Genomic DNA, 24687 nt, shown 5'->3' on the forward strand with positions numbered 1-24687 from the left:
ATTTAACTCCTTCCTACTCTAGTTTCTCTTAACAACTCTGCGTTATCAGCACCTGGGGTTTCTAGTTTACTCTCTCTTTGCAAATATGAATTTGCAAGAAGGGGTTGATGGTAAGTAGCGTGGTTCTAATTTGCACTTGCGAAGTGTGTCAGACAGTTTCATCTAGTGCATGGCGGGCAGAGGAAAGCCTGTCTTCCTCTGAAAACAGCCCTCAGAGGATGTCAGAGAGTGTGTTTGGCTGCGATAGTCACTTGCAAATGCAGCACAGTTTTGAAATGAGCTGTCCAGGAGCTGCCGGAGGAGGGGATGCCTGCGCTCCTCTGCATCCACTCCTTCTCTTGGTTTTCCTCCTTTTTTCTTTCCCCTATTTCTACTTGTTTTCACACTTCTGGGCTGTTACTTGGATGTGCCTTTGGATGAGTCTACTTCGTTTTGCTGGGAGAAGTTCTGCAGTCTCACTCATATGAAATATTTGCGATGGTCATCTGTTCTGCTGGGACTGTACCCAGTGATATAGGTAGCCCTTTCCAGCTTTCTGGCCATTACTGCCCCTCCATCTACCTGGCATCTTTATAGCCTCATCCATCCCTCCTATCCTCCTAGTGCCTTCCAGACATCTGTTGAAATCACTCTTCTCCATGGTATCTGAGTACCCTTTTCCCATCCTTCCACACATGCCTGTCCTCAGAGCAGAAATCGTGTCCATAGTTCATGCGCATTTATAAAGTTTTTTCTTAATCCCTTAATAATCTAGAGATTTAAGCCTGGGGTGATATTTGAGTGCATGGCTGGACATCGAGAAGGCTGGACTGTGGCCACCCTTCTCTCTCCCAGGCAAAAGGGCAGAGGATTTATGGTGACACCTCACCTGTGCCCTTGCTCAAGAACTACAGCCAATTTGCCTCTCCATAAATCATCAGTGCTCCAGTAGTTCCCTCTAACCTGTCCCATTTCTCTACTACACCACATTAACTAGCCTTACACACTCTTCCTCCGCCTAAAGCCCAGCTTTCATCACACACTTGCCCAGCACCCTCAGAGGAATTCAGAATGAGTCACACAGGGTGCCTCTGGGGACTCCTACTGATGCAAACTTCCTCCTCCTCAAGGCGGCCTGTGGTTTGAATGCCACAATGCAGCGGTGCTTCTTAGCTTGAGCCTCTGCTGTGAAGATGATGGCAAAGCTTGGTCTCTGGCCAGGCACCTCCAGCTTGCTGCTTTCCTTCACTGGGCTTTGGTGCAGGAGGGGAGGCATCCTCTTTGTAGTGTCAATACTGGGAGCGTGTCAGAGCCTGTCAGAATGCCAGACAATAGGCTGTTAGGGGTTTTTTTGGAGGAAGGGGTTATTATTCGTTCTTAAGATGTATTCCAGTACAGGCAGGAGACCGGATCAGCACATTAAGTGAAGTGTTATGTGGATCTTTATAAGTAAGATTAAAATCCCCTGGTTCTTGGGATGGAATAGACTTCCATCGCAAGAGCTTTACTAGCAGTCTGTCATCACCTGCTTCCAGAGTCTGCATTCAGAAGTATAAGATGTGATGAACAGGTCTCATTTATGTTGTTTTGGTTTGGGTTTTCCCCCTCCCCCTGATAGGCCATTGTCTTTAAAACACTATCTGTCTTCTCCCTCTTCATGTGGAGAAAAAAAAATGCCTTTCTGCTGGTAATTACACAGTGCTGTGTTATGGACCTTTCATCCCATTACAGTAAGTGGACAAACTACTGTCATTTACAAGAATGAAATAGGTGAGGAAATGGGAAAGTTTCTAGCACTCCTGGGCATAAATGCCAAGCTGACATGGGAGAATAATTCCAACAGAAAGCAAATTTTCTTGCTAGCAATGAGCACTGGTGCAGTTGTGTTCTGAGGCAAGGATGGAAGAACGCCTGCTCCTTGTCAGGTGTTTCAGAAATAGAAGAATCAGGCAATATTAATGGAGGGCTACTGACCCTTAACCTGTCTGCCCTTGCATTTCAACTGAGATGCTTCAGCTCTCCCTTGCTCTCAGTTTCAAAATATCTTTGCTCTGACTATGTACTGCCTTGTCATGGATCTGTTGGCAAGGTCGGGGTTCAGATACATTGAGATGTTTTTTCTCCAGCAGAAATTTGCTGCCTTATTATTCCCCACCTCTGCATACCCACCTTTTACATCTCTCAAAACAGACTGATGCTCTTATTTGGCTGGGTTTTTTTGCTGATTTATAGTGATTCCTCATGGGAGGTTTGCTCTCATGGGAGGTTTGCCCTGAAGGTGTGCAGGGGTAAGGTCTTTACCAGTGCATTAGCAAAAATATATTTGCACGTCACCAGGGAAGAGCTACCAGTTGGGTAGTAGTAGAGCTTCCTTATTCCTTTGGTAGACTTGCTTGTAGTCTGTAGAGTAGAAGTTGAGTGGCTTGTTCCCATCTCCTTTTTCTTCATATTTGGTGGCTGCCAAATGTTGGGAGGGTGTGTGTGTGGGGGGTGTCTGCCTTTCTCCTACCTTCTATGGGAGTTTGGTACCCTTGGAGACCCAGAGAAATGGGCGGTTGAAGTTCCTCTCCAGCTGCTGGCCTGGGTTGGTTTGGCAGCAATTTATTGCCGCCACCTGCTGCCCAGGCAGAGGATTTCTCTGGCCCAGGTAGAGCTTGTGCACGGGGTATCCCAATGAACCCCCACCGCTCTCTCCCCTGGCCTGTGGTCCCAGCAAGAACATGGTGGGGCAGTAGGCAGAGGTCAGTGTGCCTGTATAAAGCGGGAACACCTGGGGACAAATACAAGGTTGGTCATTGGTCCATTGGGAAAGGTGGCATGAGCCTTAGTGTGAACACAACCATTGGTGAGGACTGAGCTGTTCTGACTTTGGGCTGCTGTGAACTTATAGGTTGTCAAGGTGATCATGGATGAGATAAGCCCAGTGCAGGAAGTTTGGATCATATAAGCTCATACAACTATCATACTAAGTGCAACAGCAAAGAAATACTGGTAAATAGCATTTCTTCACTTTAATGCTTCTCTGTACAGGAAGGCATGAAATTCAGATATAACCTCTGAGAATAAAGGAAAATAAAGAGGGGCAAGAAATTTTACCTAATTCTAAACTCCAGGAATTCAAGTTTGCTCTTCTTTGTTCTAGTAAATTTCACATTGTTAGCTCTTAAACAAAGATGTCCTTTCACACCGGTGTTTTTGCACGTGGGATTTAAATAAGAGGTAAAACAGACAAGCAAGTACATTAGACAGAAGGATGTATGATGCCTGTTAGGACAGTGTTGCCGCACTAAATCTTGGTTTGGTGGCCAAGTTGCCGTAAGCGGTGGCACTGGCTGTGAACCTCTTCCCTGGCTGCCCGAGGGCTACGGTGCCCAGGGCGCCGGTGCAGGGTTACACGGCTGCCGTGGTGGGAGCCGACTTCTGAGGCTCAGGGATCCTGACCCGCTTTCTGCCCTTTAATGAGCCATGTGGAACATTTGCCTTCGCTGGGGTCACTCCAGGCTTTCAACCAGCAGTGCTTAGGAGCAGAGCCAGGGACAGGGACACCTCCGTATTTTGCCTCGATCCCAGTTAATTCTTACGGCTTGGAAGCTGCTTTCAGGCCATCCCGTTTTGCTGCCTCCATAGAGACTCTAATTTCATTTTCTCTCATTTTTCAAGACACTCTTTTTTTCACAGAAATGCACAGGTTTCTCCCTAATTATTCTCCAGCGAGTCCCCCCCCTTTTTTTTTTGCATTTATCGCTTTTTAGTTTGTTTGTTTTGCGGTGGAGGAGAAAACCCTGAGGAAAGACAAAACGCTGTGCATGGCAGTTCTGCTTGGCTGCCGCGGTGCCGTCCCTGTTCCGTCAGCAGGGAAAGGTTGCTGTTACCATGTTATAAGGTGTGTTCTCAGGTACATTCCTGCATTTCCAGCAGTTTGGGTTTCCGTGCAGATGTTACTATAAAGCCCCATTTCTACTTAACCCCTCGCTGCTGGACCTGATGCCCGAGCAGTTCCTCCTGCTGACGCGGTGGATTTCTCCTCTCCTTTCTCCCTAGGGCTCCGGGACCACCAGCAGCTCCACCGCCACCACCCCATCCGTGTCCACCCCCGTCACTGGCCACAAGCGGATGATCATCCCCAACCAGCCTCCCCTCACTGCCACCAAGAAATCCACTGCCAAGGGCCCGGGGCAGCCGGCCCCCATCCCGGTGACTCCCGTCGGCACCCTGAAGCCGCAGCCGGTGCCGGCCTCCTACGCCACGGCCTCCACCCCCAGCCGCCCGGCTTTCAACGTCCAGGTGAGGACGGCACAGCCCAGCCCGCACTACCAGCCGCCCGGCCCGCAGCCCGCACACTACGGCAGCCTGGGGCCCGGCCAGCCCTACGCTCCCCCGCCATCCCGCCCGCCCGGCGCCCCGCAGTACGGCTCTACCCAGCCCCGCGGACCCGACTACGGCTACGCCCCGCCGCCCGCCCGGCCCTCGGAGCCCAACTATGGCTACGCACCTCCACAGGGCCGCTACCAGGACCCCTACTATGGAGGGTACGGGGGCAGGAATGGCTCCGAAGCGCCCTACGCGCCACAGAGCACCTGGAAGGCTGAGCCGACGTATCCTGCCGGTAACACCATGGGCCAGGCTCCTCCCGGGCTCTACCAGCCGCCCAGCACCAAGAAGACCTACATCACTGACCCGGTGCTGGCCCCACAGGCGCCCACGCTGCAGCAGAAGGTAGGAGATGCGGGTGCTCGCTGGTCTCCCCATAGAGTGGAGGGTCATATGGATGAACATGCCCTGGGACCCTTCCTGAAGGGAGGTGTTGGGGGGGTTAAATGGTGCCTGCGGGGGCTTGGGGAAGGTCTCCCTCTGTATGGTTTCTTAAACGCTGGAAATGGGAACTCCTGTCGGGCTTGAAAAGAGGCTTTTGTGGGGGCTTAGATATGCTGTCAGCCTCAAAGGGGGAGACAGTGCCATGTGTGGAGGTGTGGTGTCGCCCTGGGGGCAGGAGGGAGGTCTCGTCCCTCTCACGTGCCATTACCCAAAGGAGCTCACTGGCTGTACCTCTGTATGGCACCGCTGCACTTGGGTCTTCCAAAGATCAAACAAGAGGCTGGGTGTGAGCTGCTGGTCCACATGCTTGTGGACACCTTTGGTTCACTGGACAAATCCTTCTTCTCAGGCAGATAAGGAGGTACACAGGAGGCTGGTTTTGATTGTGGTTCAGAGCGATTGTGGAGGTTGACCTCTGGTGTGTCGCTGTTCAAAAATCACTTATCGCTGAAACCACAGGGAAATGAGTTCCGACAGAGCTCAGCTCTGATTTTCCTCTCAGGTGATGGTGCAGTGGGTGGCCTTCATCCACTTGAACTGATGCCCAGACCTCATAAAACGAAGCTGTTTTGAAATAGAAAGTTAAACTGGTCTGCCTGGTTTCTCTGCCCAAACTTTGACCCTGGCTGGCTTTTGTCACTTGTGCTGGTGGCCATCTCTAATGTGGCTCTGGGGGAAACACAAGCTCTTTAGCTTTGTGGGGTCCTCATAGTGTATGATGGGCTTTAGCTCCACTGAAGGGTGAGGATGGCCAAGCCCAGGCGGGGAGGTGGTGAACCCATCGCTGCCCACTCTGGCTCATCTCAGCATGTCTCTGATCTTCAGCTTGTGAGAGCTCTCAGGGAAAAGGGAAAAAGCTTCTGACAGAAAGTCTGTCCTTTTGGCATTTCCTTCACTAGAAGCGCACAGATTGTTTTCCCTGAATTCTAGATTACTGATGGTGTGAACTTTTGAAGGCAAAGCTGTTTCTCCACACACAGATTGTTTTCCCTGAATTCTAGATTTCCTGATGGTGTGAACTTTTGAAGGCAAAGCTGTTTCTCCAGGCAATTTAGAGAAGGCAATAAATTGCAAAAGTCTTTGAAATATTATCTACGACTAGCTAAGAAACTGCTTTTTCTCTTTTCTTCCCCTTCTTCACCAAGAAGCTGGGACGGGGGAGAGAAGTAATAATCTCTCAGCTCTGCAGGTACATGGTATAGAGCTTAGATTGGAAAGTAGTGAAAGACACAAAATTTGCACGTAGCCTTAACTGGTGTAAATTGTTGTGGTTCCAGTGGAGTCACTGAGGAAGTGCTGAGGTACAGCAGATCCATATTTAGACTTTTATAGATACAAGTAGGCTTATATATATAAAAAATTTAAAAACTTTAGTTCAGTCAGCATCTCTATGGAAACTCAAATCGTCTTGAACCACAAACAGCACAAGCCTGTTAGTCTCATTTGCATTACAAAGCTGGAAGGACAATTTAATTTAGCTCAAGTTTGGGTTTTCATGTATGCATATATCTATATTTATATATATATGTTTGTGTGTGTGCACGTGGCATTTGCAAATACGCATGCAGAAATACTTCATATATATCTCTATAAAAATAATTTCAGTTCTTCTGCAAAACAGACTTTTACCTGCTTGGTGACAAATCTCTCCAGAACTTTCATTCCCCTCCAGCCTGCTAAATATTTGTGTTATTGCCTATTTCGCTTTTGAACTTAAAACTCTTCTCTATCATATTGGTGGCAGACTGTGCTTGATTGCTGCTTTGTAACATATATAGTTTAATTGGTGAAGAATTGAAGGTGATCATACAGTCTAGCAGGAAATGCTCAATAATAAAACAAGGTATGCTTTGCCAACGAACAAGTGTAGTCCAGTTTTACTGCATGCTCTTCTTTTCCCTTGCAGACTAACTCATTCATAAAATCAACTTTTGGAATTATTTTATTTAAAGGGGGAAAAAAGGAAGGCTATGTTAGAGCCACATATCTGGTAGGGAGAATTGTCAGTGTAATTTGACTTGTTGGCTACAATGTGAATTTCAATGTATTTTCCTACACACAATTGGCTTCTGCATTTTGTTGTGTTTTGCCGTTTCAAGGTTGGTTTGAGGCCTTTCAGTTAAGGAAATTGATTTGAGAAGGCAGGGTAAAAAGCAGGCATTAATACATACCACGTAAAATGCAAGAAGACCTTTAGGAATTTTTCTTCTTGCAAGGGAACGATCTTAAAATATAAAACAATTTCTAAATGTATTTTAAAAGTGCATTCTTAATTTTGAATGCGCTTTGTGTGGAAAATATTAAGGATGTTGTAACAAATCCATCTCAGATTAGAAGTTCATGGTCCTTAATTCTAATACATGCCATGATCCATCAATGTGAGAGGTAAAATTTTTCATTAAATTTGTTCAGGGTTTTTAAAGGGTAAAACAAATAAATGGGGTTTTATATTTTACATTCTGGCTAGGAGGAGGTTCACGGTACTGTGACTCTGTGTTTCTTGCTGCGTACTAATCATGTTGAAGTCGCTGCTGATCCAAAATAAATCTGGATCGGTATGGGAACAGCAAATAATCTCTACTGGCTCTTAAAGCCCACTGAGAACAATGAGTTTTACTCACACACAACGCTGCGTTGCATTCTGTCCTTGGGCCAGTTATGGAAGTGAGAGTCATGCATGTGAAATCTCTGTGCATTTTAGTCTTTTGTAGCACCCCGTCTAGCATTAATGCCCAAGTCCTAGTTAGGAAATGAACTGGTGGAGTGCATGTCCTCATTTAAACCTTCATGTGCTTCAGGGGCATTCCTGGCCAAAAACCTCAGGAGCTTTCTCCTCTGGGTGGTAGGTGGTGAGGATTTCTGTAGGAGCATCAGCAGAGTTGTCAGGAGACCATTGCAGAAACATGTGACACAAATGGCTACTCTCACACTTTTTGCCAGAGGTGTTGTGCCCGTTCAGACCAAGTCAAAATCTGAGGCCTCTATCTTAACTTCTCCCCTCCCAAAGGCCAGAGAGCACGAGACCAGGGTGACTAATTAGGTATGCTGATTTCTGGCACCAAGATGTCCACAGTAGAAGACAAAAATGGCAAAGCCAGTTTCTGATATGGACAATTCCTGCAAGTTTGCCCTGTGGCCAAAAGAGTTGATAAAGCTCCCACCACTGACCAGCTCAGCTGTCATCAAAAGTTTCTGTGCTGGACTGGTTAAGACACCAAATACCCTTGTCAAGCTCTCATCTCTCCAAATATGTCTAGGTTGTTTCACTGGTTTTGGTCATGTTTGAGTGTTTTTGAGACACTATTGTGTGTCTCCTAGGTGGCTTTGTGGATCTTATAGGGTGGGCACTGTAGACGCCTGGGATATCTGTCCTTCCTAGATCTCTGATCCCTTGAATTCTTCTTCCTCTTTCTGAATTTATTCATGGGCCTGGGGAACCATATTCCCTCCCAAAGGGACCTGCACATTTTTGGCATCTAGACTGGGTGCCACTGAAATCACTTGAGACAGCTTGTGGTTTTGGTCCAGGATGGTGGAAATCTTAACAAAAGCATTGATCTCTTGAGAGCAATCAGCTGATTTGGGGAGGACAAAAGTGTCTTGTAGCTCTGATTTACTGTAGCATCCAAATCCATGCTTCTTCACTGAAGATTTGCTGGAACGAGAAACGGAGCTGTGTCTGGTCTCACTAAGTGGCACAAGTGTACGAGTTCCCTAACACTCTTAGCCCACACCGGCCATGAGTCCCGTTGTCCCTATTTACATATATACAGGCATCGGTGCATATGGAGCATGACCTCCTCTTCAGACAGCCCTTCAGTGTTGTACACTATTCTAGGTGAGCGCCGTGGAAATTAAGTGGGGAGACCGCTGGAAATCAGGAGGTAAAATTAATGAGGCAGCTTATGCTTTCAGCATGGTTGAGGTGGCGGTGGCCGCTCGTGATTAGCAGACCTCAACCACCGCATCGTTTCCGCACTGCTGGAGGTGGTGTTTCTTTGCTGCCTGCTGCAACCAGCATCGACATGGTCTCATGAAACTTGCAGTGCCCGAAAGGGGACTGTGACGGCTCGCTGTTTTCTCATTTTACACAGCTTTTGTCAGTTTTTCCACTGATTTAATACCTGTGATGGAGACATTCACTTGGAAGTTTCATCTTCGCCTCAGAAACATCTGCTCACCAGTGTTCTTTGCTATGACTGATGCACTTCTCTTGTACTGGTTTAATAATTTTTACAGTCTGCCATCACTCACATAAAGTAGATACCTCCGGCACTTGCGTTTGAACTGAGACTAATGCTCTTGCTGTTTGCTGTTAATCTAGTGACTAGGAATTTTTTGTTCTCTGCAGATGAATAAATGCAATCTGCCAGATCCCTCCTGCTGTCACAGGGATATATTCTTTTGTAGCATTGCTTTTTGCTTGTGGAGAAAGGCAGGCAGCTTGCTGTACATTTCCTGCCATTGCTGTACATTTTAAGGGAGTGTCTTCTCCCCCAAAATCTCATGTCTGCACCCAAGTGTCCTCTTCCCAGAAGTCACGTATTGAAAATTTCCACTCTGAGTGGGAATCAGAAACGGTATAAAACAATGGCTGAAATTGGTTTTCTGTCAGTGTGAGTCAGTGGCTTCTCACAGTTTTAAAATGCTAAAATAAAGCAAAACCAGGGAAAATGAAAAAGACTTATTTAAAATATTCTACTTCAGCATTTAATTAATTAAAAAAGACACAAAGCTAATGTAAAATGAAATAAAAGGTAAAATTCCAAAATTCATAGTTGAATTTGCGATTTCAACATGACATTTCAAAATTTCCAGATGAATATGCAATTCCTTTCTACCCTGAGAATAGCAACAAATGTCAAAATGTTGACATTCTTCACAAAACAGTAATTCTGAGTTCTAACCAGCACTAGCTGTATATCAGCTCCTGACTCTGTCATTGCTTCTGGGTGGATTAAATTAAATGCTGTTGCTTCTGTTAAAATGAGGAGGAGGGGAAGAAGGCAGTGATGTCTAACAATGAGATGAGAAGCTTGGCGTTAGGACTTGGTGGCACTCTGTGTCATCGACAATGATGTTTTCCTCTTCAAGGTATTATAAATCTCTGCATCAAAATCTTTGTGGATTTCTTCAGGATTTTCAGGTGAAAAGGTGCTGCCAAGAGGTCCAAAGAGGTGTTTTCAGAACGATGTACTTATCCTGACTGCAGGAATCCAACATAGTCTGGTTTATACCCTAAACTTTTGAAAGAGCCCAATTCTTGGCTTGAAACGTGTTTAAAATTTCCATTTCACAACTTTACTGTTTGTTCTTTTTTGTTCTTTGTATTATATTTTTATTATTTAAGCACTCCATACACTAGCAGGAACCAGCTGATGACAGAGCAATTAATTGGATTTTTCTCTTAGGAATCATATATTTGAGTTGCTTTCCTGAAATAGAGAAACAAGTTGCCAAACAATTACCTTGCAGTTAAGGATAACAGGGAGCCCGCAGTTACAAGAGTAAGTCAGGTCAGCATATACTGAGAAACCACCTTAAATTTACAGCTTCAGGATGCAACTTTTGCAGCTTTAGCCTTTAGTTGGCCACAATGGGTTAGTAATATAAGAGGAATAATTGAGAAAGAGGCTTTTGGTGTAATACCTGGATGTTCTTTCTTCCTCCTTCTTAGAATAAGCTGAGGACAATGCCTCCATACATGATAAGGCATGGGGCAACCTTGAAGTTAATTTAGGGCTCTGCTTCTGTGCTGTTTAACTCTTGATAGCCAAGTGTCTACCTTGACAAATACTGCCAGATCACATTACACTCTAAAAGATAAGGATTTTTTATTGGAGGCCATAAAATGTAGTGAGTGTATATTTATCTATAGGTGGAAAAGAGTATCTGACGGGGAGGCTGTCTGGTTTTGAGCAACAGTGGTTGCCTGGCTCTGGCTGAGCTTAGGTCTCTAGTGGGCAGCCTGGATGGTAGCGCGATGAGGCTAGGACGGTTGGCCTTGCTACTGGTTTACAGTTTTCAGTTCAAAAAGCATCTCCCATAAAAGTGAGTGCCACTTAATTCAAAGGCATACTCTGGCTGTTGTGTGTGATGGTGCCTCTGATTACTGGAGGAGCTGTTTCCTTCTGTTTTAAAATACACTTGAGTCCAACCACATCATAATTCTTCCAAAGCCAAGGCACCGAAGCAAATGGTGAATATATTCTTCTATCAAATAACCTCTGTTGTATTATTGTTTATTGCAGTGAAGCTAGGGCATGGACAGGTAGGGAATTGCCTGAGATTAGGCACCAATTGATTAGGAGAGCTGGGGAGAACAAGGAGCATCTTGTTGTCATTGGGTGGCTCATCTCTTTGAGGTGAGAAGGGCTCTGGCTGACCTGATGGTAATGCTAGTGTTAAGCCAAAGAACTGCTCACGATGGTGATAGTTTGGGTGATGTGATATTTTGGTCCTGTCATTTGGAGAGGATCATCCTACGTTTGGATGATTTTCCCAGTGACCTCTATGAAGCATATTTGTGGTCTTAATCCCCTTCTTAATAGCATGCGTACACATTATTATAGTAATGGTTTGTTACTTAAGCACCAATTTGTGTAGGGAGCTGTGCACAATTTAAAAGATCATTCATTTCTTCACTGGTAGACATGGTTGTCCACAACTAGACTCTTAAGCCTAGTACTTCTATGAGCAGCCAAGTTAGACAATGGTCAAGGTGCATAGGGAGCAGTGCAAGCCATGTAGGTTCATATCTAGAATAGATAGTCAGTTATAAAAAGTAGAAAGTAGTCCATAATGGCTGCTGATATAATATTTTTTCCTCCAAGAGTAATGGTAAGAAATAATTGATAATATATGGTTAAATTAACTGATCATAAATGTGCTGGTACTCAAATAACTTAGGCCCCCACATAATGGGCATCCTGTTAAGATTTACCTCTGAATAACGAGAACAAAACACAATGTAGTAAATTAAATAGCAGCTTTTTGGGGGGGGGGGGGAAAAGTGGGTTGTTTTTTTTAAAAAAGAGATTTCCTATCTCAAGCTGAGAGAACTTCTGCAAGGCAAACAGAATCTGCAATTATACTGACAGTTTTGTTCTTAAATGAAAATAATAGTGAATTATAAAGTTGTAAAATTGTTTTCACAACAATATTTTGTTTTTATAACTTGTACTATTTCACTTAGTAGCTGCCTGGCTCCAGAGCAAGTTACATAACATGATATTATGAATATGGTGCCTCAAGTTTTTGTCTAGGGAATTACTTTTAGGGCTCTAAACTTTCCAATCACATTTTTATCTTTGTTCCAGACACAGTGTATTTTCTCTGCTTGAAAAAAATACCAGATGAACTGTGTCTTGCTTGTACCCGAGTAGTATTCATATGCCTCTTCATCCACGGTAATAGAGCAGTGACTTAGTTTTACATGTATCCTTAAAATAGTCTAGATTGAAATGTGCTGTCTAAAGTCAGCTACATAAAACAAATTAGAAGAGTGGAGCTGCTGTGTGTTAGCTGATCAATCTAGCATTAGCAAGGATTTTCCACTGTGTGGGTTAGCACCAGCACAGACAGATGAATTATTATTACTGTCAGTATCACTCATCCCCCCTCAATTAAATCTTTTTCTAAACAAACAAACAAAATTTCCTCAAATGAATTGGCAGTAACTTAAACTGACGTATTAGGATTACTTTAGTCGTTAGTAAAATGGAACCACACCTGAGCTATAATAGAGCAGATTAGCTGTAATAATTTTCATCCCATTATTGCCTAGTTAGACTTTATTTTACCAACACCTGAAGGATATTTTTTTCGGAGGTTTCCTCCAGCTTTGTGAGAGACGGTTGCTCATTAAATGAATTGCTTTCTTTTCTGTTATTGCTGTGAGAGAGCTTGAAGTGAAAACTCATGGCTTTTTCAGGGAAAAAAATGTAGCTCCTGCTGTGTATATGCCACTGATGGGTTCCTTCTAGGCTGTCACCAGGAAGCCCAGTCAGTTTTATTTTTCAGTCTGAGTTGGACAACAGAAGAAATCTCCTATGAAGAAGTACCCTGTAAGATTTGTACTCTTGTAAAACTCGGTTTCATTAGTATCTTACAGATTCAAGTCCTGGGTGGCTATCGTGTTCCTTGGGTCTGGTGATCAGCATCAGAGAGGTGCCCTGCACCTCCTTCTCCAGCTTGTGTTAGAAGGCGGCTCTCCCGTTGCCTTTGCTGCACTGAAGTCCTCTCTCCCTCCTGTTAAGCAACACTTATTTGTGGCCTCTCTTCCTCCAGGCTGCATCCCAAGAACATGCTTTAGAAACACATCAATTCTTGCATGGCCGTATTTGAATACTTCAGTTACAACTTTCTCCTGAACCCATTTCTTTAACTGCATTTCCCATAATCTAGGTTTTTCACATAACTTCTACATGTTTCCACATCATTTTCGCTGAGGGTGCTCGTCCCCCCAAGGCTTAAGGTTAAAAGTGGGGCTTTTGCTGCTGTTGAATTTCCAGATCACTGAGCAAGTGGTGGATGATTCTATGAGTCTTTCTAGTAGATTTTAAGTACAAAGAAAGAATGTGATTGTATCGCAGGCAAACGTGGCCTTGTAGATAACAGAGGGTGTTGGAAATGCACGTGCTTGTTTCTTTGTGAGATTGCTCACCAATAAATATGTCCAAATATAGTTCTCAAATCTGAATTCAGCTTCCCACCCACCTATCTTTACCCTTTCACCATCAGGTCACCTTCTGGTGAATAAATAAAGCACAGCAATTAAAACCATATGTGCAATTAAAAGAAATTCAGCATGAAGTTTAACAGCTTGAAGATAAGAAAGGTAAAAGGATAAAGACAACTGGAAGCTCAGTTCTGTGTGACCCGCTTTTGAATAAACAACATTATATTCCACAGTCAATTATCCAAAAAGTACAATGTGTTCTGTTGCCAAAAAAAGGTTGTCAGATAGAAGTGGTTAGTCAAAAGGACACATGCACTGGAGTGAACATTAGTCTATTGTACTCAGTATAATATTATACAAATAGAGCTGGTTTGTTGCTGGCTTTTTTCTTTTTTTTAATATTTTTGACCACAGATGAGATTATGCAGCTTTTTAATATTATTTCATAAACATCTAATTGCAGGCTTCAGCAAGAGGTGCAGGCATTGCTAGGCAAATCAAATAAGGTATGCTCTGTGCAGCCCAATAATAAGGCTTCCAATACAAAAGTGGAAAAACAAGTCATTAGTTACAACCATCGAACGGAAGAGGTCTAATGGGAGCCACAGGATAAACATTCCATTTTATTATGTCTTCGTTATATGTTTTGCAAGACTCCGTGGTTATAAATTAAAATTGCTTTTTGCAGCAGTGGCTGTAAAAAGTTCAAAATCTGCGAATGTACCTATTATTTTTATTTATATCACAGCAGGTTGCTAGCAAAATTAACTTTTTTTTCCTCCTGTTTGTTAGTTAAAAGATTACAAATGCATATCTGCAGGCAGCACTCAAAAATGCCCCCCTCCTCTTTCTTTAAAAATCAAGGTGGCATCAATTTAAGGTGGGAGAGGAAAGGGGGACCCAGACACCTCAGATAAAATTAACTACTTCTCCATTACACAAGTTGGTAGGTTCTGGTCTTTGTTTAGAAATTCAAATTAATGCTAGCGAAAGCGTACAGATTGTGTACTTTGACAGATGAGACAGGGTTTATACTTGAGACCCATGTCGCTGACAAAGCAGAAGACTTTCCAGGGCTCTTCTCCAGTTGAACTGGCCGTTCTTGAAGACCCTGATTTCCAGCGAAAAAGCAGTGTTAACACAGGATTTTCCCATGCTGTCTCCTGGCTTCTGAGCAGACAGGAGACCGGCTGCTGTGTGAGGGAACGCACTCAACCTCTGACTCCCCACCCCAGACTCTTTTCTGAACCTTCCAGCAAAACAATTAATTTGTTTGGTTTTTAATTCAGCTTTTGGAAGTCACTGCCCCAAGGTAACAGCCAGAGCAAGAGATTTGTGGAATGAGGGTTTGTGGTGGTTGGAAACATCTGTTTCTGCTTTTAAAAAGGATACAAAGGACGTGCAGTTGTAAACCCTCATCAACCCTTCTGCTTCTATTTAGGAGTTAATCATTAACTGTGGGACCAGAGGCAGCTGCATCTGTGGAGGACAGGCTATCCCATACCTGTGCAGTAGATCAGTGGCTTTCACCTTGCAAATCCCAAGCGTCAGCAAATTATTTCTGAACTGTACTTCTCCCTCATCTATGAAAGCCTGTTGTTGGAAGCTTAAATTCATTATATGAGGGCCTGTACGTCCAAGGGAGAAAAAAAATGGTATGCAAATTTAAAAAGGCAGAAAACCACTGCCCTAGGGACTTTCCTACTCTTTCACATTAGCATTCCCCATGGGCCGTTGAGGAGGCCAGCCGAGGTGGTCTCGCTTGGGCTGGGAATTTCTGCTGTAGGGGAGGATGAGGTTCATGAGCATCTTTCTTCAGGGACTGGACAGAACTAGCCTCTGGGCAGGGACCACAGCACATCGCTAGGATGGATCAGATCAAAGCAAAAAATGATACGTCCTTCTCAGTCTACACAGTGCTGCTGCTCCCTGGTTATCACCATTATCATTTTTCTAGTGTTGCTTTATAATTGTTCTAAATACGAGATAATGCCAAGAAATCAATACCATGGGACCTAATTGTTTTTTTATTATCAGGAAATTAATTTTTAAAAGTGTGTTTAGTCCTGAGGGGCCTGTTTTAGACTAGAAACCTGAATTTTTCTATACAAGCTGAGTTCCTGCAAATTTTGCCTCCCACTGTGCTGACAGTTTCTGAGAAGTTATTTTATTTCCCATTTTAGGCGTTGGACAGTGACTCAGTATGCCCTGGAAATACTATCATTCTAGCAATTTTCTTATGTGGTAGCTCAGCTTAATGTCAGAGAAATAGGTAGTTATGAGACCAGACACTATAACGTCGGACTTAGGTTCTAAAAATAAATGTTTGGTTAACTTCTAGTTGTCAACAAGTTTTCTACTGCCACACATGCTAGAAAATGGAGTAAGTGGCCTCATGCAATTGCAGGCACTCTCTGTGGTCAACTGAAGTATCTAGAGAAGATTAAATATGCTGGTAGTACAGATTAATGCTGTGGCCATTCTTCGCCATATAGAGTGTATGCCCTGCTGTATAGAAGTTTGGAAGCAGAAGAGTTAGCTGCTTACTAAGGTGAGCAAGTGTGGGTCTAGATAGGCCTTGCTAGATGCCCAATTTCTCAAATCTCTCTTTTCTGGCTCTAGACTAGGTAGGTTAACCTTTTTCCCTTTTAGTTTCCTCTGTAAAACGAGTAGAATGTTTGCCTCCTGTATCACAGTGGGGATTTTGAGACTTGATTGTCTGCAAAGTAGTTTTAAAGTCTATAAATGCAAAGTATTATTCCTATTTTCTATGTGAAAGGCAATTGAAATCATGTGCAGAGCCTGTCGCAGCAGGCATAGTGGTTATTTGCAATGAAGGATATTTCTGCACCTTTGTATGGAAACGAAGAAAAGACCTCTCTTAAATCTGTGGCTATTAAAAACAGTTAACTTTCAGTATTTACATAGTGTTTTATATTTTCAGAGCCCTCTTATGAATCCTAACTAAATACTTCATAAAGCTTCTGAAAGGCGTACAGCAATATCCTGCTTTTATGGTCATTTCCCCATGCTCACGGAGGGAGAAAGTAACTCAGCTGAGCTCACATGAGTGGCAGCCACATGCCTTTCTCCTCCATCGGTCTGCGTCTTGATGCAGTGATGGAGGGATGGCTAGGTACTGGTGCTGAGGAGATAAAAAGGTTGTCTCGGAGGTGGAGAATGAATTAATTAACCAAGTCATATGGTTTTAAGGATTAATTCGGTTTAGGACAGTGTGATCTATACATGCTAGTCTTGAGGAATGATGCAGCATTCTCACCCTGGCTGGATCTAGGTGCTTTGGTGGGATTTAGGATGTTTGTGGCCCACTCTCTCATTTGCTGAGTGTGTGCTTAGAGTGGGAATAGACAGTACCTTCCCATGGCGTAAATCCCTGTTTTATTTTGTTGCTAATCGTGGTGAAAGGCCAGTGAGATTAGGCATGACTACTAGCACCCTGGGCTTTTCTATTACTGAAGCATCTGCATGTTTTATGGTGAACCAGATGCAAAGAATGTGGGATATGAGAAAGAGAATAAATGTTGTTGCCCCGTGTTCAGGACTGTTCAACCACTTTCCTTTGGTGTTCAGTCTGGGATGGTTCATCTGACATTTGGTGGCCACGTTATGCCCCATTCGTTTTAGAAGGCTGTAAAACAAACTCATTTATGAAAGGAGCTTTTCTGCAGCTGGAGTCAGGCTATCTCCATACAGTAATTCCAGCTGTTGGGAATGGAGTTTATGAGACAAGAAGCCAGGAATGGAAACATGCAAACATCCAAAGAAGCCGCAGCAGATACGACACCACATATATACAGACATATGGAGTAATATTTTAGCATTAAGTTTGGTCTGTCCTACGAAGGCCCTTCAGTTGTAATGTACAAACTACCATTTTTTGATATATATGTGGACCAGAGTGATATCAGTATAGTTGCATTAACTTTGGAGCAACTATTTTGATTAAATAGCAGTTGGGCATATAGATGAGAGGCTAACATAGTGTTTGACATCTGGGATTCTCAAGCAACAACTAGGAAACTGACTAAATCATAGAATAGGGTCTTCTGTTGATATAAAAGAGCTTGGACTGGTGTATACTAACTAGCCTTAACATTTTTTGATACTTTCTTTTGTGAGACATTGATTCTGAGCGAACAGAGATTTTACTTCTTATATAACAAGGAATCCGTATGTGAGTTCTTGTGAAGAAGCAAGAAGAGGAATGAAGCAGTAACAGAACAGCTCAGGTAAATGACACCCCACAGTGGATATCCATCAATTTCTGGGGATGTTTGCTGTAGCTTTCAGGGTGGGATGTGGCTGATTGGGGTTGTTTGTGCAGGGACACCACCAATGATGTGGGACTGATCAGAAAGGACAGTAGGCTGTATAAGTAGAGAGCAAAGATAGGTGTCAGAATGGATTGGTTGTGAACATGCATCCTCACAGATACAAAGCAGAAATGATGTTGACAACTTGGGCCATTTTTACAGATAAATGTTTCCTCTAAGCTTTTTTCCAAACCCCCTACTCCTGATTTTTCCCAGAAGGATTTCTCTGTATCTCACATCCTATTTTTCTTGGAGAGAGGTTTTTTCCTGCTTCTCTTACGCTCTGCAAAAAAGGCAGCTGTTCACTCCTCAGCAATGAATATATACAAGGTCGGTGTGCAAAGTTCAATATACAAGGTCCAGAATACTGTGATGACAGTGAGCAAGGCAGCTACACTGAGCTTTTGCTGATGAGAGTTTATTGCTGTTGGTTTCATATCAGCTCATATCTGCCTCAGCTGTTCTGCAGATGCTTTTCTTCCCCAGCACTGATTTTTCACTTGAATTGCAGGAGACTCTGATTCCTCGGCAAAGGAATTCTTTGCTTTCCTCAGACCTGTGTGATTGCCACTGGATGGGTTTAGATTGGCAGGAGATTTGAGTATGGGAAAACCATGAGGACTCATAAGTCGGGGGACTACAAGATTGAATATAAAACCCTACCTGACAAAAGGAAGCAACCTGGCAACTGCCTGACATACATGGAGTCTGAGGTTGGCTCTGGGATGTTAACACCCACATGCATGCACATGTATGTAGGCAAATACTAGCTGGGTAGTTGCACCTCTAGAGCTCTACCCATGTTCTTGGTGTTGGCTGTTCACCTGTAATCACCCATGAGTTCTGCTTCTCTTATGCCTCCGATCCAAGAAGTTCAAAGTACTCTAATGCTGAGGACTCATTGCCCACATTATGGCCTTCAGCTGAATGTGGGCAATGAGTTGTTTTCACCCAAAATGTGGGTTAGGTTAAGTGGCCTAATGTCAGCCTTTAGCACATTCTGATCAAAGAATTTGCCAGCTTGGCTTGACACCTTGAGCCCAATATTACCTTCCTTTTCCCCTGGGGGTTACTGTGGATGAGCTGTTCCACACTGATTTCCCACACAGGCCTGCTTGCTCCCGTCATGTGCAATTCAGGTGGCTTATTCTTCTTTCATAGGGACTCTGGAGGGATCTCTAAATCTACCTGGAAGGGAAGAAGACTGGGACTTCTCTGTGCAAGCAGTGGAAGGACCGTAACAATGCCTCTGAGTAGCTGGTACTCATAATGCAGATGGGGAAACCAAACCTAGCTTGGGTTAATTAACATGCCTAAGTCCAAAGAGTGAGTTGGTGCTGAAGTGGGGAAGTGAACCCAGAGGTTTTGACACGCAGTGGTCTGTGCTTCCTCTTAAAAGGAGAAGTTGTGATGGCACCTGTCAGGTCTGAGGGTTGTTGTGTGAGGCCATCCAAACCGCCAAATCCAGGTTTCAGTGAGTCTTCAGTTTTCCTTTGTTGCTGCTGCACTGGGTTGCCAGAGACACTCTGAGAGAAAAGGGCATGTCTGGGTGTCCTCCTGGGAGCTGCTGGGCATCACGGGTGAGCCTAGGCCAGGAGCTGGAGTTGGGATGTCTTTCAAGTGATGCTACAGAATGACATTGCTTTGCTGGCTGGGATGCGCAGGCACGGGGCAGCAAGCAGAGCAAACATGGGTTGGTTTGTGTGTGTGTGTTTGCACATCAGAGCACACCTGCCTCGTCTGCTTGTTCCAGAGCGTGAGGGAAAGAGGACAGCCAGTGGTCAGTAGCTGCCTTTAGTAAAACATTATCTCAATCAGTCATTTGGTTGTGTTGTTTACTAGGGAACAGCACTGTCCACACAGCATCTAAATTTATCCCCTTACCTTCTCGTAGTCCAAAGGCAAGGGCAGCCTGGTGATGGAGCAAGCCCAAAATTCCTCCCGTGGACAGCACTGCTAGAGGAAACCTCAAGAAAGGCTTTGAGTGTGGCTCAAGGCATAGTCAGCCTGGATTGTCTGATCTGTCCCTGTTCTCACTTTCTTGCCACCACAACACACATCAGTACTTGCTGATTCATGAATGTACATATTCCCACTCTACATCTCTCTCTCTTGTGTCTTCTAACATATAAGAAGGAATTTATGCAACTGGCTTGATTCTGTTGAAAGCATTGGGCACCTTGCAGGGTTGACCTCCAGCATTGCCCTCCCTCGCTATTGATGTTTTAGCATGAACATGGCTCTCTTTATCTGGGTCATTTGCAAATCTGCTGGTGCCACGTGTACAGGTCACCATCTTGGAAGAGCTACTTTTCCCATTAGTTTGTGAGCTGTTTTTGTCGCAGTCTTCACTTTGCAGAGTTTCCCGTTGCTGTTCAGTGTTTAGGGGAGCTGCTGGCTTTCTTGAGCACCTTTGTTTGCTTGTGCTGGGACCCTGGCACTTGTGCAGCTGGGGCAGCTGATCTGAGCGTATTTGCCGTATTGTTTGCTCTTGTCACACCATGTGTCCTCTAATTACGCTGTCCTGGATGAGTGCCAGCAGGAGGAGGACAAGACGTACAGTACAATGTGAGATGGTACGGAGAGGTTTTACTCGTGCGTGACGGAAGACTTCATCCTGCCCTTTTAGCAAATGTTTAATATTCCCAGGAATATCCAAAGTGCTCTCCTTGTTCTCAGTGAGCTTGGGCTTGGCTGTGAGCAGTGGCAGATAGCCACTCACAGCCTGGCACATCAGGTTTCGCGTGGTGTGAACATGAGGCTGTTTTCACATATGTCTTCCCTCTGTACAAGTTTTGTCCTTGATGCCAAATCACCTTTGAGCCATGAAGTACTCACCGATTCCCGCTAAAGCTCTCTGACCAACTGAGACAAATTTACCTTCAAAAATTGAACTAATGCAACATGATGACTCAAAAACATCAAGGATTTTTTGTTTGTTTGTTTGTTTTGAACCACAAATGGTTCTGTTTGAGGTTTACCTAGGGTCAAGCTACAAACTATAGAGCCAAATTTTGACTGTACTGATGTTTGTGGCTTAGCTCATTATAAGGAGCCCAGTCCTTAACTGGGATACATAATCAGATTTGAATTTCACCTCAGAGCCAAGAACTGATCTGTAAGTTCCACAGTTCTGCATTTTCTATAAAGTACGTTATTTCTAGTCATTGTAGCACTGCCACATGACTGGTAAACAAGCAAGTCCCAAAAGTAAACACCAATAAAATAGGAAATCTTTAGACAGGATTTACATCATCAAAGTTTCCCTGAATATTTTCAAATATTGTCTTTTGTGTAACGTTGCCATACATGGTCTTTTTCATTTCTTTGTTTCTTGTTTTTCTTAAATGACTTTGTACAGATTTCTTTTAATGTGAGCTGTATACCATGCTTTACTGGCATTATGTGTCAGGGAAAAACATGCATCTGATTTGGAGGGAAATCCTGTTCAGGCGTGAAGGTAATGCAAGGTTTGTGTAGTAGGTGCATATTAGGTTTGTTTTCATCCTTTACTTAGAATAAGTATAGTATTTATGTAGGCATAGGTGGTGCTCCTTTCTAGCGCAAAACGAGTTGTTGATCCTCCTAAACTGAGTAAAAGTAGCTGAAAGGTGGCTGAAAACCCAGGGAAAAGTAAAGAAGGATTTTTGGGGCATGTTACATCTCAGCCTGGGGAATGTAACTTTTGCTTTTTGTATCTTCACATGTGATCTTGCCAAAATTTCTAGCATGCTCGTAGCTCTCTCTCTTCATGGCTGCTCTGCTTTTTTTGACTTGTCTCAGCTTCATTAATAACAACTAACCCCTTTCATCACTCTGTCTCTCTGTTTATTTGGAGCTTGACCTTTTGAGTGTTTGCCCTAACAGTTTCTCTTTGTGAAATGTTCAACCGCCAAAAATAAGCTCCAAGAAAGGGAATGTTATTTTTCTCTTGCATACTTGCAGTGTTCAGAAGACGTGCCCGCACACCTGCTTTTCCAAAGGAGCACTCTCAGCTGCTCTTGCCTGTTTTGTGGTGCTTGGAGCTTAGGAGATGGTGCCCTGTAATGAATGTCAACAATCATGATTCGGTCTGGAAGGTGGCATTAGGATATATCGGCAGCACTGATCACAAGGGGGTCAAATACTTTGTTTTACATCCCCTTTGAAAAATTCCCCCTCAAGGATGCATTCTAAACACAGTTTCTCCAGAGCTAGCTACATACATGAAAAGCATTTTCTACCATTTGTGGGGCTGACTACGTGAGAGATCCTGCAGAACCTGCAGCATTTAGAAGAGCAAGGGAAATGTCATCTCTTCATTTCTTACAGCACCTAAAATGCAAATCAAAGACAGAGAAATCTTGCATATAGAAGAGTCTGCACATTTCCAGTTTTCTCTAATCCTTGGCTACAATCAGAAATAAAATGTAGATATGTTAGCAGGAGAGCAAGGTCTTAGTTCGGCAGGTCTAGAGGTGAATGTGTTGCCCTCTGAAACATTGATAAAATTTCCTGTATGAAGAAGACAAAGTGGAAAGTTTCAGCAGGAAAAAACAGAAACTCTGACCGAAGTAGAGGAGCAAGTACTGAAAAAGCACAGAAGTCCTGTTCGCCCCAGAGCAAACCACAAATGGGGAATGAAAGGCTCAGAGAAAGCAGGACACTAAGTATTCATGTCTACCACAAACAAAAGCAGCTTTGAAATGGGTGTTGCACAGGACAGCACTTCAGGTGTTCCAGTGCTTGGAATTAAGCTGGAGTGACTCTGAAGGGTTTTGACAGAGCTCCAGCATGTGACTCCTCTGAGAAGTGTGAGAGAAACAAGAAACCACAGCGAAACGACTGCAAACCCCTTTGTCAAAAGCTTTGAGAAACCTTCCTGTCTTTGTCTTTTCTGAACTTGTCATGTCAACTTAAGCCATTGCTATTCCTAAATCTGTTATACTACAAAATACAACACATGTGCAAGCTGCTGAGTTGCTGTTTAATGAAGCATAGTTTCCTATTGCCTGCGAGACAGTTTTTACAGACATCAGGTTTGCACTTTGGTTTGGTTACGAGAGCCCAGCCCTGAGCAAAAAAGACTGCAACATCTTCTAGCAAGGGACAGTCTTTCTGTTATTTCTGCACCTAATTTAGCAACCCTGTTGAATTTACTAAGACTGATCAGATGATAGCCATGGTCAGATTCCACCTCTTTGGGCCCGAGAAGAGCTATGAGAAGTTATTCTTTGTGGTATGTGGTGTCACCATTCAGCTGCACTGTCACCTGCACTGTTGTAACCACATGGTGCAGGAAACAGCAATGCATTAAAAAGAGAAAACATGCTGCTCCGGTGACAGTCATTTCAGGCCCAAAGCCTGGTCTGGCCATGTCCTCTGGTGCGTAACAGCTTTCACTGGCTGTGGGTTCTGGCACCCACCTCGCACTGAAGTTTCTCAACATTCAATCTGTTGGTTAAGGGCCACGTTTTATTTAAGTCCTGTTGGATTTGCACTGGCTGGGTTGCTCACACTGAAATATGTAAGTGCTGTGCCTTGCAGGGCCCCGTATGTAATCCATCTGCAAGAGCCAGTAACCTCCTGGGTGTCACTTGCCCAATCCCTGAAGCTAGACAAGGCCGGGCTCCTGTGCAGCCAGTGCTGGTGCTGATGCTATTTCCCAGTATCACTGGGTTAGCCTGTAAGGTTGTTGTTCATTTTATTCCTTTCCCTTAATTCATTATCTCTGAGAGCGTCCAAAGCATGCTGCCTTTCTTTGGACTTGGTTAGGGTAGGTTTGGCTTTGCTTGCTGCACTTACACAGACTTTTCCATCCTGATTATCTGACTGTAGTTTGCACTCGCAGAATCCATGATTTATTCACCTGTCTGCAGCTTCAGGCACTTTATTGTGTTCCTCACTCTTCTCCTTTTTGACGCCACCTCTGTTCAGATGTCTGGGTGGACTTTGTCATGACTGCTACCAGTTGGCCCCGGGTGCTTATCTTCAGCCTCATATGTCTACCACCTGCTTTTGTCCATGGTGAGAATCCACCACTCCCTCCATGTTGCTGCTATTCTGCACTGACAGTCACGCTGAGAGTGTTTGGTGCAAAGCCGAACAAATTAAGCAGGAAGATTCACACCCAATGGATTTATTTGGTGTTTGGGCCATGTTATGGGGACAGACTGAAAAATTTAGCACCCAACAGGCCACTAGTGTGCTGAAAGCAGAATTTTAACACTGTGGTCACCAGCCTATCTCTGATCCATCACAGGACAGCAGCTTCATAATGCAGTATCCAAGCCGGGCAGCTTCTGCCCTGCTTGCTTTTTGGTGGCATTACAAAAAGGTGCTTTGGAGATGGGCAGTCATGACCGAGCTCCGCGCACCTGTGACCTTCATTAGGGATGGGGCATCTTTTCCTATGTGCTGTGTCCTGCAGCAGTGGGGATCATGGAACAAATGGGATGATGCTGACCAACAGTTACAGGAAAAGTCGGGGGCACTCAGTTCCTGTGTGGAAGAGGCAGGAGAAGGGAGTAGGGAAACTCTCCAGTGACAATGGAGTATAATTAATAGGTCCCTGCAGCTGTCTCCCCTTTCTGGCTACACTTTACCTCTTGATTTCCAGCATGGAGAGCAGCAGAGGAAGCCAGAAGTCTTTCCTGCTGGCAGAGAGGAGCAATTTGGACATCTCTCTGCCAAAAATGTACATTCTTGAGGGAACAGCCAGATGCCTTGGCGTCACCCAAGATGCCTCAGTTCATTGAATCTTAGAAATGTAAAGGCTGGGAGCGATGGAGACTATCTCATCCCTTTCCCGTCAGTGAAACAGGATTAAGTGTATCCAGGGAGCAGCTCCTGGCAAAGGCCACTTCTAGTTGGGAATCCCGTTGTTGCTACCAAATATCT

At 44.1% G+C, this 24687-nt stretch overlaps 1 protein-coding gene across 2 annotated transcripts in view; it reads left to right on the top strand.

Moving 5' to 3' along the window:
• The window catches only part of LPP (LIM domain containing preferred translocation partner in lipoma), a 316293-nt gene that overhangs the window by 193023 nt on the left and 98583 nt on the right, over positions 1 to 24687 (top strand). For both annotated transcript variants that reach the window (XM_014945829.1, XM_014945828.1), the window contains one exon: positions 4021 to 4695. In XM_014945829.1, the coding sequence (XP_014801315.1) occupies positions 4021 to 4695 (675 nt within the window). The remainder of the gene's footprint in view (positions 1 to 4020; positions 4696 to 24687) is intronic.

The sequence above is a fragment of the Calidris pugnax genome, unplaced genomic scaffold (genome assembly GCF_001431845.1).
Source record: "Calidris pugnax isolate Ruff unplaced genomic scaffold, ASM143184v1 scaffold111, whole genome shotgun sequence".
Classification (NCBI taxonomy): domain Eukaryota; kingdom Metazoa; phylum Chordata; class Aves; order Charadriiformes; family Scolopacidae; genus Calidris; species Calidris pugnax.